The sequence below is a fragment of the Athene noctua genome, chromosome 20, assembly GCF_965140245.1.
Source record: "Athene noctua chromosome 20, bAthNoc1.hap1.1, whole genome shotgun sequence".
Taxonomy (NCBI): Eukaryota; Metazoa; Chordata; class Aves; order Strigiformes; family Strigidae; genus Athene; species Athene noctua.
In genome coordinates this window covers 10,561,564-10,576,395 of record NC_134056.1, presented here as the reverse complement: position 1 = coordinate 10,576,395, position 14,832 = coordinate 10,561,564, and the positions used below count along the sequence as shown (strand labels likewise).

The window sequence follows — 14,832 nt, the reverse complement described above, 5'->3', positions numbered from 1 at the left end:
GTCTCGGCAGCGTGGGGCTGGGGTGGGGAAGAAGCTGAGGCTGTAGGCGAATGGTTTTCCTCCGAGGCAGCTTCCCAACTTCTTCCCAGCATCTCTGGGCAGTCTGAGGAGACCAGACCCTCACTGGGGTTTCTGTTGCTTGGCTACCAGCCCAGGTGCAGCGTGTGCTCCCGTCCCTCCACAGGGCCCTTGCTCCATAGGGTTTCCAGCCTCCCTTCCTTGGCATCCTCAGTCAGCTCTGAGCAGCTGGCACTTTCCAATGGGAGAAACACCTTAAAATGCTAGTGATCACCCACTTCTGTATTTGGGATTGACACTAGTCTGTACCCTCTCAGTCCCTCTATGCTGGCTCTATAACCTAAATAAAATCTTCAGATTGCTTATTTATCCATTTAAGGCAGTAATCTTGGTCCACTGACTGTTCTTCTCCTGTCCTGTGGCTCTGGGGGTTGACTTTCAATCTTTACCACGTTTCTGTTTGGCTGCACACTGTTGTGTGTTGTCTGTATCTGCCCCTCCCCATCCTCATGGGGGCTCTGACCCTGTGCCTTGGGCTGTGGCTGCTCCTGGCAAGGACATGGCACTGTCAGGGGGGGCTCTTCCCGGGTGACCCCTCAGCATCGACAGTGAGCATCGGCCTGGGGCTGCAGGGGCGGGGGGCAGGGGCTGGGAGGCTGTAGGCTTGTGGCAAGGAGGAAGCGTAGCTCTGTTAGCTCAGCATTTCTCAAGCCAAAGGTGTAGCAGCTCTCTCCTTCCCACTTACGAGGAGCAAGTCCCTGTGGGTTTTGCTTTGTCCCCTGTCTGTAGGCATGACAGGTCTCCTGGGCAATGAGCTAATGTCCTGAATTGTTTTGCTGGATCGTAACCCAAATGTTCTCCCACCAGTGAGAAAGAGCAGCTCCTCCCCTCCCCCACTTCATTTAATGTTTGTGCAATGGGGATAAGTGATAGTTTAAAGGATTAACTCCTCCTTTTCCTCAGCCTTTCTTCACTTTACCATGTTAGCCAAGAGAGAGTGTGCGATAGAGATTGCTGTATCATGTGCGTGACCACAAGAGATTAATTAAGCAGTAAGCCCTAATTACTGAGGCTAAGGCTGACCGACTTACTGTGCCTGTAAAATAGCTGAATACTTAATTTACACTAGAATGTGGACATAACTTTCATCATTAGCTGAATAAACAACGAGCACCCAAGCTAAACGGATTGGTTGCCTAATAGGTGTACCATTATAAATGGAGCTATCTCCTGGCGCAGGCGTTTGGCTGCCCTCTGCCTCACTCAGGCTGGCCAACAGATACAAAAGAACATTTTTGTATAGGGGAGCTGCTTTACAATGCACCAGCCTACCCCAAGCCTGGGGGATCCCCTGCCTGTCAATATTATTCAGCTTTCAGGCTGCTTATCAAAGTTGTCGTCATTTGCATTTCACTGCAGGTTGGCAAAAAAATGGGGAAGATATAGAAAGGCGTAAAAGAAAACAAAACCCCAACTCCCAGTGCAAAGCAGTGGAAGTAGGGCATCTAGAGCCTATTTCTGCCTTTCAATATCTTCCTTAATAACAATAATAGATTCTGAGAAGTGAAAGTTAATCTGTAGCTCCAGAGCTTTTTATTGTGTTTCTCCCTTTCTGTGTGCATTAACCTTTCAGATCTTAGGGGGTTGTGGCGTGTGCATTGCTTTTTTAAATTCCTATTATTCTTGCTTGCTGCATGGTTCCTGATCTGGTCCTAGACAGAATAACAGCACATCAACCCTTTAACTGTAGCTCATTGAGCACTTCATCAGACCTTCAGTCTGGCTCTTAAATTTACGTATTGGGTAGACTGGAGGTCCTGAGTGGGTTTGAAGCTGAGCACTCTGCAGAGGGAAGAGTATCCCAGGATCTCAGAGGTAAACTGAAACAGGGAAAAGTTAAGCAATGGACATCTTAATGCCTGTTTCAAGATGGTGGAAATATCATGATTTAAAGGTCTTAGTGTGTCCATGTGCCCAGGACTGCTGAGAGCACTCGTAGCAAAGCCTTGGTAGACTGCAAGACTCCCAGCTCTGGTTCAGCGCTTTGCCAGCAGACGATAGCACTCCCTGCATGTTGGCCAAAATAATTCCTGCAACGGCGGGTTTTGGGAAGGGGGAGAAATTGCCACTGCACTGGCTTTGCTTCTGCCTGCATGTTTGATGTGTGGCTGAATGTATCTGTGATCTCATTCAGTCAAAATGAGCTAAATGCCTGATTTTTAAGACAACTCTGTTCACCTTTTTCATATGCATTGTCTCTTTTATTTTGTGCCATATGAGTGGAAGACCCCATATGGGAAACCAATCCTTCTTTTCTATCGTCTGACCACATGCCACTAAAACCTATTCCTTTTCCTAGGTTTAAAGGACCAAAACTATCTTGAAATTAGGAAGACTTGGGACATGCTGGTGAAAGGATTCGAAGGTACTTTGAGGAACATTTCCCTGCAACAGTGTTCTGCAAGAAGATGTGATGTGTAGGATGAGTGCTACCAAACTGATTCTAGCTTTGCCAGGATTTCCTAAGTCTGGATCAAAGAACAAAGGTGAATTCTCACTTCAGATACTGTTTTTACTCAATATTATTTATTTGCTCCGTAGTGATGCCTTCTGGAAGATAAGCTTGCCCAGACAGCTGTTTCCAGCTGTTCCAGAGCAAAGGCTCTTTTTTTTTTAGCACATGAAAATACTGTAGAGGTTATCTGTCCCCGCTACATGCCCTCCCTCAGATATCTTGCATATGCAAGTGCCTAATAACTGATGTTGCATACACAGGTGCCAAATTCTTGCAGATGTTAGGTGCAGAAACACCTATGGAAGCTGCAGGTGTCCAGAAAGCAAACCATCATCTTCCTTTATTTTAGAATACAAACTTTCACAGCAACAGCCATCCTCCAAGTGAGGAAGAAGAAGTCATTGCAGTGTTACTCTCCTCGTGTAGTACTGTTCTTCAGCCCCAAAGTTCTTTGAAACCTTAGAGGACCTTGGGAATCTGGGCCCTCCTACACCTTGTCATTGGGCCTCTCAACCCAAAACTTGGCAGCTGTAAACATGGACCCATTTCCCTGTATGTTCACTTCTCCATATTTTCTCTTTTTATGCCTGAATAACTTATCTTGCCCGTCACTGAGAATACAACACGCTCTTGGACCTTCATCAGTCTGTATTCAATAATAATGCTGAAAATAATCCAGGCAAAGTGTGATTCCTTTTGCAGTGTGGTTTGATGGGCACCTGACCTGCTGGAAGCTTTGCCTAATACACAGCAGATGTCTGCGAGGAACAAGTACAGACATGCTGTGTTTATGTGGAAGGGAACCTGGGAGCAGGCTGTCTTCAACTCGCATTGACCTTTGGGCAAGTGACTGATGAAATTCACAAACTTCTCTGACTTTCCTTTGCCAACTCAACTAGCTCATGATCTGGACCAGTAGAGTCCTGATGCTCTACCAGTTCTTACGATACCTCTCGCTCTTGGATTTTAAGACTCAGGCTCAGGAAGACCTGAGCCTATACATTACGCTAGTCAATCTAAAGTCAGATTTGAAAAGGTGTTTTGACATCTAGATGTTGAGAAGCACCTAGGCAGATTTTCAAAGAGCCTAAGCAGAGGACAGACCTGAATCTTAAGGAGGATTAGATGTCTCATCATTTTTGTACCACTGGCAGATATATACTGAGACAGGCTAAGGCTTACCAAATCTGTCTCTCTGGTGATCAAGTCAGCTGAATTGAGGTCCAAAGCAGTGGAAGAGAAAGTGTGAACTTGTCGCCTTTCCCTGATGTCTGGTCAGTCCTGGAGACAAGTGATGTAGACCTTAGAATTGCCAAGGAAAATAAAAATATGAAGCCTGATATAAAATATTTAATATTGATATAAAAATAGTTAACACTGATATAAATATAATATCCATTATCTTATCACAGCTCCCTGCCATGAGCACTGGATGTGTGCAAGCAGGTTTCTTTTCCACAGATCAAATACAGTTATGGTGTTGCGGGGGCTTGGATGTGGTGCAGTAACGCTGTAAGTGGGCACCAGGCAGAAGGTTTCTTGTCTGTCTCAGCACAAGGACAGCCTTGCTTCACTGTGTCCAGGGATTTCATAGTTATCCATTGCTGCGAATTTTCTAGTGTGTTATTCGGAGTTTGAATTGTTGCAGTACTTTCTGAGCTGACTGCCTGGTTATTTAGCTACCTGTGTTACGGTCACTTCCCTCGGTTCCCATTAATCCTGGACCTTGACAACTACTTGCATTCTTCTAGTCCTATACATGTATTATAAATCAGTTTACAAATCACCTCATGTTTGGTTACCTAGGTTCTAACCGTTCCTACTGAACAATTATGACCAATCCCTTCAGCCTTGGTACAAGGCTGTATGGGGATTTTAGAGTAGCAGTCGGTTGCTAGATTCAAAATACAATAAATGTAAAATTATTTTTACTAAAATATCCCTTGATTCTATACTTATATTAAAATCAAACGCAATTTAATTTCAGTTGATAATAAAATCAGTAATACCTGGGACATGAAGCAAAGATGCCAGCAGACTTAATTCAGCTAACGTCTTCCACAGTCAAGGAACAGCTGCTGGGTTTCATGTCATGGTCCATCTACAAAGGAATTAAGTTCAAGAGAAACAGAATGAGTGCAATCGCTCTTGGTCTCATGGGACTCACTCAAGGTGGAGAGGTGATGTGGAGAGGACACTGAGCTGGAGCTCATGGTACCTGATTTCCCTCCCTGACCCACTGTGCGGCTGTAAGCACTGTGCCTCGGTTTCTCTTTCCTCCATTCTGACTGTTTAGACTAAGATCTTGTAAATAGCGTGCTTGATGTGATCTCCTGGGTTGGAAGAGCGGTGTGGTGCTGTGGGGTTGGGACGGTGCTAGCTTGGAGCTTTCTGCACCCCTTCATGCAGAGATGAAGTTGTTGTGCCAGCCAGATACAACCCAGGGGCTTTGCCATCAACACTTCCAGCCCAACCGATGAGCTCTCAGGGGCAGGGTCTCTCTTACTCTGCATCTGTACAGCAGCAAACGGTAATTGGCCCCAGTGGTTTAGGACACTGTGTTACAGACAAGACCATGATCATGACACGTGCATAAGAGGAGCTGTATCTTCATGAGGCCTCTCTTTCCTTTTGTGCACTCTTTTATCCTTTTTTTTTTGATAAAAAGTAACAGAGTGCCTTTCTCACTGCCCTCCCTTCACCATTTTTTTGCATATTGGCAGTTCAGCATCATCTGGTAGTCTTGAGCACAAACTTTAACAATATTCTCTACCTGCAGCGCAGCAGGATTTTCCTCTAGCACAGCTGGTGTAAAAGGCATGAGTGCACGTGAGGAGAGCAGAAATCACTGGCCAGGAACACCTCAGTAAGATGCTTTTCTTGGCCTGGAGCTGTGGACTTTCCTGTGGGCTGGAAGGTGATGTGCATGCAGTCTGTGCTGTTTATTTATTTTTTTTTAAAGGAAATATGCTCTTGGGAGCTGCTCTGTTTGGCAATAGCCTGGGTCCAGAGCTTCAATATCTATGGGACTGGAGTAACTGCTCTGTTCCTCAACCTTGCAAATTCTGAGAGGCCTGACCCCTGAGTTCACCTGGACACGAGGAGTGCCAGGAAACCTTGACCTTCCTTCTGAGCCACAAAACGTGTAGGCCAGGTCCCAGGGGAGTCAGGTCATGGCATTTCCTCTCATAAAGGAAGAATACTTTTACTTTACTTTTTATCTTTTACTACTGCTGCAGATGTGTCCCTCCTAACCTGCTTGATGGGGGAAGACAGCTGAGGGGCTGTTGGGATTGTGTCCCTCAATTTTAACTGCTGTCCCTCATATAGGAGAACTGTGCTCATGTCTCTGGAGCACAGCAAGCTGGAAGTCCACTTCTTTGTGGTTCAACCAGAAAACCCCCCAGAGGTGGATCCAGACTGTCCTGAGAGGCACTGTGAGCTGTTTTGCCAGGGCAAATAAATAGTGCCCCTGGTGCTTGCCATGATCCAAGTGTACCAGTCATCTTACACACAAAGACCAGTGATACAGTACCATTTTCTCTGCCTTGTCTCAGCAAGGCAGGCTTCGCCTTTCCAGCCAAATGTGCTGCTCCATTAAGCCCAGTCACCTGCCTCAGGCCTGGTGCTTGGGATAGAGGTGAAAGTCCAGGGAAGTGCTTGGTTGCCTGGCAAAGCTGCTCAGGGAGGAGGAAGGCTCCTTGCTGAAGACAGGACAGCCAGTGCTGGAGGGCAGTGTGATTTGTTCATCTCTGTCTTTGGGGCTCCTGAGGAGGTGTTACTCATGACCAAATCCATTTTTAGAATTTGCCATGAAATGCTCTTTGCCCTCCTGTAGTGGTAGATTATAGATGTCTGACCTGTTTCAATGCTCTAAATGTTTTGCTTTCTCTTAACTCCCCTGCTCTTTTCATAATCTTAAAAAGCCCAACTAAATCCTGATACTTCTCCTCTCAAAGCTAAATAATCTCTGCAGTTGCAATCTCCTTCTTGTCTTTAGGGCTTTCAATGCTTAAGGTCTGTGTGATCTCTTCCCTGTGGTGTGAAAGAAAAAAAAAAAAAAAAAAAAAAAAAAAGCCCTGAGCATGCAGATTGAGAAAAGGGCAAACTGTGGTTTAATAGAACATCCCCACGACTTGCTCGAATCATTTTCTCGCTGTCACGAACACCCCCACCACCCCGTCTGCTGACTTCACTGCAGTGCTGTGGTGGGGAGTTTATTCCTGGAAGAGGCAGGATGCTTTGGTAGCTCTGGAATGAGAGAAGGGGATGTGGGGGTCAGAGTTTTACCTGATCCTCGATACCACCTGATGCAAAAGACAGCACTTCTGTTGGACTTTTCAGAGTTCTCATGTCATTGTCTGTTCCTCCCTTCTTGTAAACACAGGAGGATGCAGACATGAAGGTTTGTGGAAACTAATGTTTTCCTTTTTTTCCAGATGCTGATTTCCATCAGAAGAGGTAGGGGATTACTGAAAGTGGCTTTTCCTGTTTTAGTGGCTGCTGATAGAAAGAGCCAGACTTTTCCACTGAAAAAACATAAAACCACAGAATATATTGGATTTAGTGACCAGAAACAGAGAAGTGAAAAATTTAGACAACTAAATAAATGAGCTGAGGGAAACTTGATTTTCAAATGAAAAGATGAATTAATTATTGAAAAAAATGCAGTGGGGATGAAAATGGAAATATTTTTAGGGGAAACTTTAAAATAGAAAAGAGCATTCTCCTGCCCTGTTCAGCTTATGAGCTGTGAGGTCCCTGCACCTTCCTCCTCCCTCCATAAAACAAAAACTTTTCCTGATGATCCAGTCATGTGGGTCAGCTTGGCAGCGCTTGGGGTGAAGACTCATAGGAGGAAACGCTCTCATTTTAATCTCTGCCCTGGGTCTGTCTGAGTGTAACAGGGATCCTGAGCCAGTGGGAGATGGAGCAACCTGGTGGCAGCCGAAGCATGAAGCCTCATTTCCCAAAGACCTCACCTCCCTTCTCCAGGCAAAGTTTTTCCTAAAGACTCCAGCATTCAGTTTAATCTTCCAGTTAGCCAAAATTGGGGTTGGGGGAAAGTCCTCTTCTACAACATTCCTAGCATGTGCACCGGAAGGCAACCCACAGACCGGAGCTTCTTCTTGCTGACCTGGGCTGCAGGGCCTGCAGAAACCGGGTGGCCGTGGCCGTGTCAGGGTGGTTGGTGGCTGTTGCTGTGTCTGACCCCCAAGGCAGCAGCATGCGCTTCACCACCCTCCCCTGCTGCTTCCCTCTGTGGCTCCTTGAGTTAGCGCTGCTCCTGCCTCACCCCAGTGGCCAGCGCTGCCTCCGAGGGTGTCTTGTGGCTGTGCTGCAGTGTGAGAAAACCCTTCCGATACCAACCCCCTGGGTATGAAGCCAGTTTCTTCCAAAGAGTCACCCTTTGGATATTGCCAGCCCTTATCTGTGCCATTTGTGGATGTTGCCAGCCCTCTTGCTGTCTTCCGAAGCCAACAGATGTTATTGCTACAGACTTGCCTAGTTGGTGGGTTGGTTTTGAACTGAGACAGCTTGGATGACTAAGGCAAAAAACACATTAGCAGCAGAGTCCAGGGTTTCCTTACTGTGAGGGGAGTGAAAATGTCCCCCTCTTGACAGCCTTGACTTCTCTGGAGGGTCACTTCTAGCAGTGAATAGTTTGTATCCCAGATTTGGTCTAAATGCAAAAGCATATTCTCGCTAGCTGCTGCAGTAACTGTTGACGTGAGGCGCTCCAGGAACAAGGAGGAGTTAGCTTTCTGACTTGTGGTGGATGGGAGCAACAGAGGGTGTGGGAATAAACAGGATTAAAGGATTTCATCCATAAATACGGGATTAAAGGTATCCAGTGCTCTGCAGGAGTCATTCAAACCAAGGAGAATCAGAGTAAGTTGTCCGGAAGGGCGCAGCTCTGCCTCAAGCCAGCCCGTGCGCACACAGCCCTGCGCCGCCTGTACGGTGCGGGGGTCGCACCCCCCCCCCCCCCCCGCCCTTCCCCTCCCCTCCGCCTGCATCGGTCCCTGCCGCGGCGGTGCCCACCGGGCCCAGGGGCTGGATCTGAAATGAGCGTCCCCATGGTTCCGCACCCCCATGGCGCCCCAAACTGACACTGCGCTACCCCCCCCCACTGCCCCCAGCCTTCCCCGCGGCTCCCGATGGCACAGACGGGGCTGACGGCAGCTCCGATGCCCAGCGCCCCCCCCCCCCCCCCCCCCCCCGCCGCGGCTGGGGGCACCCATGGGTGCAGCAGCAGGGCGATGCACATCTGGGCAGCGCACATCTGGGAAGCGGCGCGCAGGCGCGGGGGCCGCCTCGCTTGTTCCCCCCCGCTCCAGACGGCGGCACCCCCCGGCCGGGGCTTTGCGCGCCCGCGGAGCCCTGCGCAGGGGGCGGGGGGGAACGGGGCGGGGGGGGCTGGATCCCTCCTTCCCCGCGGCCCCGGGGAGTGGCCGCGGCTCCGCCGTATTTATCGGGTGGGCGGCGGCGGCCGGGCCGGGCCGGCTCCATCCCTCCCTCCCTCCTTCGCTCCATCCCCGCCCGCCTCCCGGTGCCGGTGACTGGAGCGGGCGGAGCCGCGGCGGGCGATTGGCTCCGGGCATCACACGCGGCGGGGCCGGGCCGGGCCGGAGCCGGAGCCGAGCCGGGCCGGGCCGGGCTGGGCTGGGCACGGCGGAGCGCTCCCGCGGCGGGCACGGCAGCAGCGCAGCCCCTTCCCAGCCCAGAGCCCGCCGGCCACCGCGGAAGGGAGCGCGGCCGCCCCCCCCCCCGCCCTGCCCGCCATCCCCCCGCCGCCCCGGCCATGAGGTCGGGCCGGAGAGACGGCACCTGTGCGGGGAGGTGAGCGGAGCCCCGGCGCCTTCCTCCCACCCCCGGGCAGCCACAGCGGCGGGGGCTTGGAGGGGGGGTGGAGGAAGGGAACAGGATTTTTTAAAAATTTTTTTATTTTTAATCTATCGATATATTTTGCTGCGATCCATCCCGATCCCGCAACTGAAGCCCCCGGAGGGAGAAGTGCTGCGCGCTGTGATGCGTCTTCCTCTCGCCTCGGCTGCCAGTTTGGATTGTAGCGCCCGGCTCCGTGCACTGAGAGAATGGCTCGGTTTGGGGATGATCTGCCAACCCGCTATGGAGGTGGAGGGCCGGCCGGGGCTGGAAGAGGGAGCAGCCGGCAAGGTGGCCCCCAAGCCGGCCAAAGGATGTATAAGCAGTCGATGGCTCAGAGGGCCAGGACTATGGCTCTCTACAACCCCATCCCTGTCAAACAGAACTGCTTCACAGTCAACAGATCCCTCTTCATCTTCAGTGAAGATAATGTTATACGGAAATACGCCAAGAGAATAACAGAATGGCCATATCCTTTCAGGGAGGCTGTGTGGGCACGGTGGAGAAGGTGGGGAGGGGGAGAGGGAGAATGGGGGAAAGAGATGCCCCTGGGCAGCCAAGGATGAGTGTCTGGTGCTGATGTAGACGTGCGTGTGTGATCCAGTGTGTGTAATGGGGGTGTGTGACATGGATCCGTGTGTCCGACATAATGTACGGCCGTGCAGCTGAGTATCATAGGAAATTGCTTCTCTGGGAACGGTGGAGTGTGCTTTTGGCTGTGCTGGGGTGTGTGTAAGGCGTACGTGCATTTCAGTGTATGTTCAGGTGTGAGATATATACAGTTGCATAGATTGACATTTCCTACAATTTAAGCCAAATGCAAAGGCTTATGTGAGAGTCATGCTAATGAATCCTGATTCTTATTTCCATCTTAGAGCTTTTCAACTCTTCTTCCTCACTCTGAATGGAAGAAGGAAAGTGGTATAAAAATGGTGACACCTTAGCATTAAAGCTGCATTGATAGTGGGGACACTGATAGCCAAGGTACCTTGTGAATCCCATTAATACAGTCATTGCAGCTAGGTTTTTAGTACATCACCTCCTGAAGCCATTAGAGTCAACGTGAATCTTGTCACTTTGATTAGGTGTGTAGACTAAGCTTAGGTTCTTCTTTTTTTTTTTTTTTTTTTTTAAAAAAAAAAAAAAAGAAAAGAAAAGAAAAAAAGAAAAGCTTAGTGGCAGAGGGAGGCAGTAAGTGGAGGGAAGGATCATCTGCTCTACTGGGAAAGGGGCAGATGCTTTCTGTCTCAGAACCAGCTCCCAGGCCAAGTGAGCTGCAGAGATCTTCCTCAGAAGGGGGCTTTGCTTATAATGATGCCCACAGTGGGGTTGTAAGCCACGAGAAAAAAGAAATCAGATTATTTGAGGTTGCCAGGGAGTAGGTATAGTGTGTTTGTGCTTGTGTGTGTGTGTGTGTGTGTGCATGCGCGTGTGTGTGTACAGGAGTGCATTACACTGGTGATCTCAAGGGAGCTGGCTGTTTTCTTTTCATTTGATATCACACACCTATTAATCCTCAGCTAACAGCAGCAAGGCCTCCTCCCAGCCTCCTAGCAACACTTTGAATTGCCACAGAGGCCAGCTCCCCTTCAGGCTTCCCCAGTTTTCACTTCCTGAGGGGCTAACAGGAAAAAATACACCAGTAGAGTGAATGCACTTCCCTTCCCCCTGAACACACACATATACTGATCTTTCTGTCCGTGTTATAAAATCACAGGCACTGCTGTACTTCCTCATCCATTGCTGCTTCCCTGCATCCAAGTCAGCACACAAGCCCCAGAGCTCGGGTGCCAGGCAGAGCATCGCCTCTCCCGCGAGGCTGGGCGCAGCCTGTCCCTCTCCCGTCTCTGGGGCCACTCGTCTGCGTCTCTCTCGGAGGGGTGTGCGGAGGGGGCCCGCAGCGCTGCGGGGCCCGCGGGATCGGCGGAGCCACCGGCCACTGCCCGCAGCGGGGCCGCGGGGCGAGCTGCCGGCCGGGGCCCGGCCAGGGCGCTGTCCGCGGTGCTGAGCGGAGCTGTCCGCGGTGCTGAGCGGAGCTGTCCGCCGTGCTGAGCGGAGCTGTCCGCGGTGCTGAGCGGAGCTGTCCGCCGTGCTGAGCGGAGCTGTCCGCGGTGCTGAGCGGAGCGGTCGCCCGCCCTGGGGCCCCGCCGCCGCCCGCGGAGCGGCTCCGCCCTGGGAGCGCAGCGGCTCGGCGCGGCTCCGGGCTAGAGACGACAGCGAAAGGCAAGCGGGCACCTAGTGCCGGGTTTGCCTTCTCACCCCTGAGATCTCTCCTGAGAGGGGCTGAGGATTTTCTTCTCACCAGGAGCAGCATTACAGTGTAGCAGTAATTCATGTTTTGGACCTGCGTAGACACTCTAAATCAAACTTTTCTAGCCCATCGCGTATTTACACTGTGTTCTCAAGTTAAATGACGGGGGATTTCTGAAGAACAATTCAGCAGATGGCATTCAACTGCATAATCTATTTTGAGGCAGTTCCTTTTATCAGTCTCATTTCAAAATAATCATTAATAGCTTTTTGTTTCCTTTGGACCTTTTGCTTTCTTGCTCCCCAATTCCTTGAGCAGCTCAGATTCTGTGTAAGTCACTAACTCTCTCAAAGAAGAAAGCCAATTTCCTACTTTTCTTCCAAAGACACCCCAGAAAGAACTGAGTAAGTCAAGGAGACTAAATGTCTTCAGAAAAGATGAGACATCTTAGAATACTCAATTAATATAACTGTTTAGGTAGAAATGGGATTTGGATGATGTTCTCCTTGTGTTATCTAGCATCTTCTTTAACTTCTGGCCCGCACTCCATTTGAATACATGATTTTAGCTACAATCATAGCCAATTGTATTGTGCTGGCTCTGGAACAACATTTGCCGGATGGAGACAAGACACCTATGTCAGAGAGATTGGTGAGTTGTATTAATTTATTTACATTTTTTGTTTCTGGTCTAACACAAAAAAGCAGACAGCCACCCAGTATTGTGAGTGCTTGTACCTGTTTTAAAGATCTATGTAAACAAACGGTCATTGACCTGACAATCAGAGAAAATAAGTCAGTGACAACAAGTATAACTCTAGCCTCCCGATCCCATCTTCACAAGAATGCTTCATCACTCTAGCCAGCCCTGCCCAGTTGCAGGAGAAGAGATGTACCTTACATTATGATCAGAAGAGCAGCAACCTTAGGTTGTCTATAAACCAAGACAGGAAGGGACTGCCAAATGCTCAGTATGGTCTCTAGAATCAAATGAACTTCTGTGATATTTTCCCAGGAAGTGGTAGAACAGAGTAACCTTTTAGGTTCATATGTCTTTCAGCTATCTTCCTGTTACAGCATATATACAGCATATATCAATGACCCTACAAAGCAAACTTTGTGTTTAGATTATTGCATTTCCCTTAAAAAAAAAAAAAAAAAAAAAAAAAAAAAAAAAAAAAAAAAAACCAAAACCAAACCCCAAAAAACCCAAACCAAACCAAAAAAACCACCAGTTTACAGAGAAAAACAATTTACCCACAGGCTTTATGGTAATGAGGCCAATTACCTTATTTCAAAGAAAATATAAGAATAGCTTCAAAATCATTCTTCCATTTATCACCCCTGTATGAAAAATGGATAACATTTGGCTTGTTTTTTCTCCTGCTGTTATGATCTGGAACATCTTTCATGCTTAAATGCATTAATCCTGCTGCATGTTCAAAGGATGAATAAATATAGATCCGTATGTGGTTTACATGTAAATATTAAATTATGCAAACAAAGAGAATATTAGGCTTGCTGCCAAAAGCTAGAGCCTCTGAACACTGGTTGCTTCAGTTTCCAAGGTTGGTCCATACCAGTGGGCAACTCTCACAATCTCATTCTTCAGAAACAGGAAAAGTGTGTAAGTGATAGATCTAGAAAGAGCTTCAGGGTCAGCTAGCTGATACTGCCTGTTTGGAAGTGTATCCGCTCATGCTGGCTGCCCACCCACATTGTGTTTGCTTAGTCTATTTCTGTTTGAATTATTTCTACTTAAGAAGAGGTGAGGAAAAAAATTAAGAGCGTATGTATGTTGATCTTTCTGCCGTTAAACGTGTCTTTGTATGTTTTGGGACTGGCTAGCAAGGCAAGCCTGGGTTTGTGAGCAAAGCACAGGGTTAGACCCAGGGTAGCGGCTGAGCTGGGGAAATCACTTCCATAGTTATGAACATATGGACTAGTGAAGGGGAAAAGTAGTTTTGTGGATGTTCTGGCTTGGTAACCCTTTGGTGATATGTTGTTTTTAAGCAGCAGTAGTTTTGGTTAACATGTTGTTCCTCTAGATCCCTAGATTTGTAAGGAGATCCTGGAGGCTCATAATTGCTCCTTTTCCCCATTGTATTAATTCTGTTTTACAGCACCCAGTACCACACACACCCCTTCAGTTCCTGCCTAAATCATTCCAAAGGGGGGGCACTGGCATTACCACTGAATAGTGTAAGATAACTGGATGAGTTAAATGCACAGTCTCCACCTTGTTGGCTCTGCCTTGGTGATGAAGGAAGGATTAACCCCTGATTTTTGTCCCAAACACCATTGTGCAGCATTGTCTTCGAGCCAGATATTCTGAAGCCATTTTAACTACAGCACATTTGTAGCTCTGAACTATAAGGGGATTTATTGTACAATAACACTGAGAATTTTTACAAATCATGAAGTATTTTCTATTTTCAACACATGCTGGAAAGATTAAACATTGTGAATAAGAAAAACTGTATTCTGGTTTTCAAAGTTGAAACCTCTTTAGAATGCTCCTGCCTCTTCGCAAACTGTAAGTTGTTTCATTGAATACGTTACAAATCCATGCTAAACCAGAGTGGGTGAACATTCCCATAGATTTACAGGTTTTTTGAGCCAGATTATAAGTCCATGCAGAACAGCAGGTGCTTTATTGCTGTCATTGGCAGGAATGGAATTGACCTTTTATTTTTGGTTAATGATTTATGGATATACCTTTCCTTCTCCTGAGCTCATTCAAATCTCCAAATTGGAGTGAGAGCTCACCACTGAAGAGTGAAGCGGATCTTAAGGATATGAGATGCACATCACAAGCCTTTTATGACTGGGAGATGTAGGCAGAATTGTTGAGGGAAAACCAAAGCTGCCCGCATACTTTGTGCCTCAGATACAAAGACAAAAATCTCAAGATTGTCTGTTAAAGCTGAGAAAAAGATGGAGGAGTCCATACAAACATTTTCATTATTATTCTCTTCTAATCAAAATTTGCTGCTATGTTTCTCCCCAGACATGCAAGATATGAACCCACAGTGCAATATCTTTTGGCTGTTTTCTGTGCTCACGTTACTTGTCAGGCAGGGTTAATTAAGCACATGGGAAGAGCAAGTGATGTCTCAGTATATGCAGTGTTTCAAGAACTGGAATGGCTGAGTTATGAG

At 48.1% G+C, this 14,832-nt stretch overlaps 1 protein-coding gene across 12 annotated transcripts in view; it reads left to right on the top strand.

Annotated features, from left to right (window-relative positions):
- The first annotated feature begins 9,124 nt into the window (after positions 1–9,124).
- CACNA1B (calcium voltage-gated channel subunit alpha1 B) overlaps positions 9,125–14,832 on the top strand; it is a 309,602-nt gene continuing 303,894 nt past the window's right edge. For all 12 annotated transcript variants that reach the window (XR_012634942.1, XM_074924011.1, XM_074924009.1 and 9 more), the window contains exons 1-2: positions 9,125–9,890; positions 12,218–12,323. Coding sequence is in view for 11 of the 12 variants with exons in the window: in XM_074924011.1 (XP_074780112.1) it covers positions 9,631–9,890; positions 12,218–12,323 (366 nt within the window). In the remaining variant the exon portion in view is untranslated. The remainder of the gene's footprint in view (positions 9,891–12,217; positions 12,324–14,832) is intronic.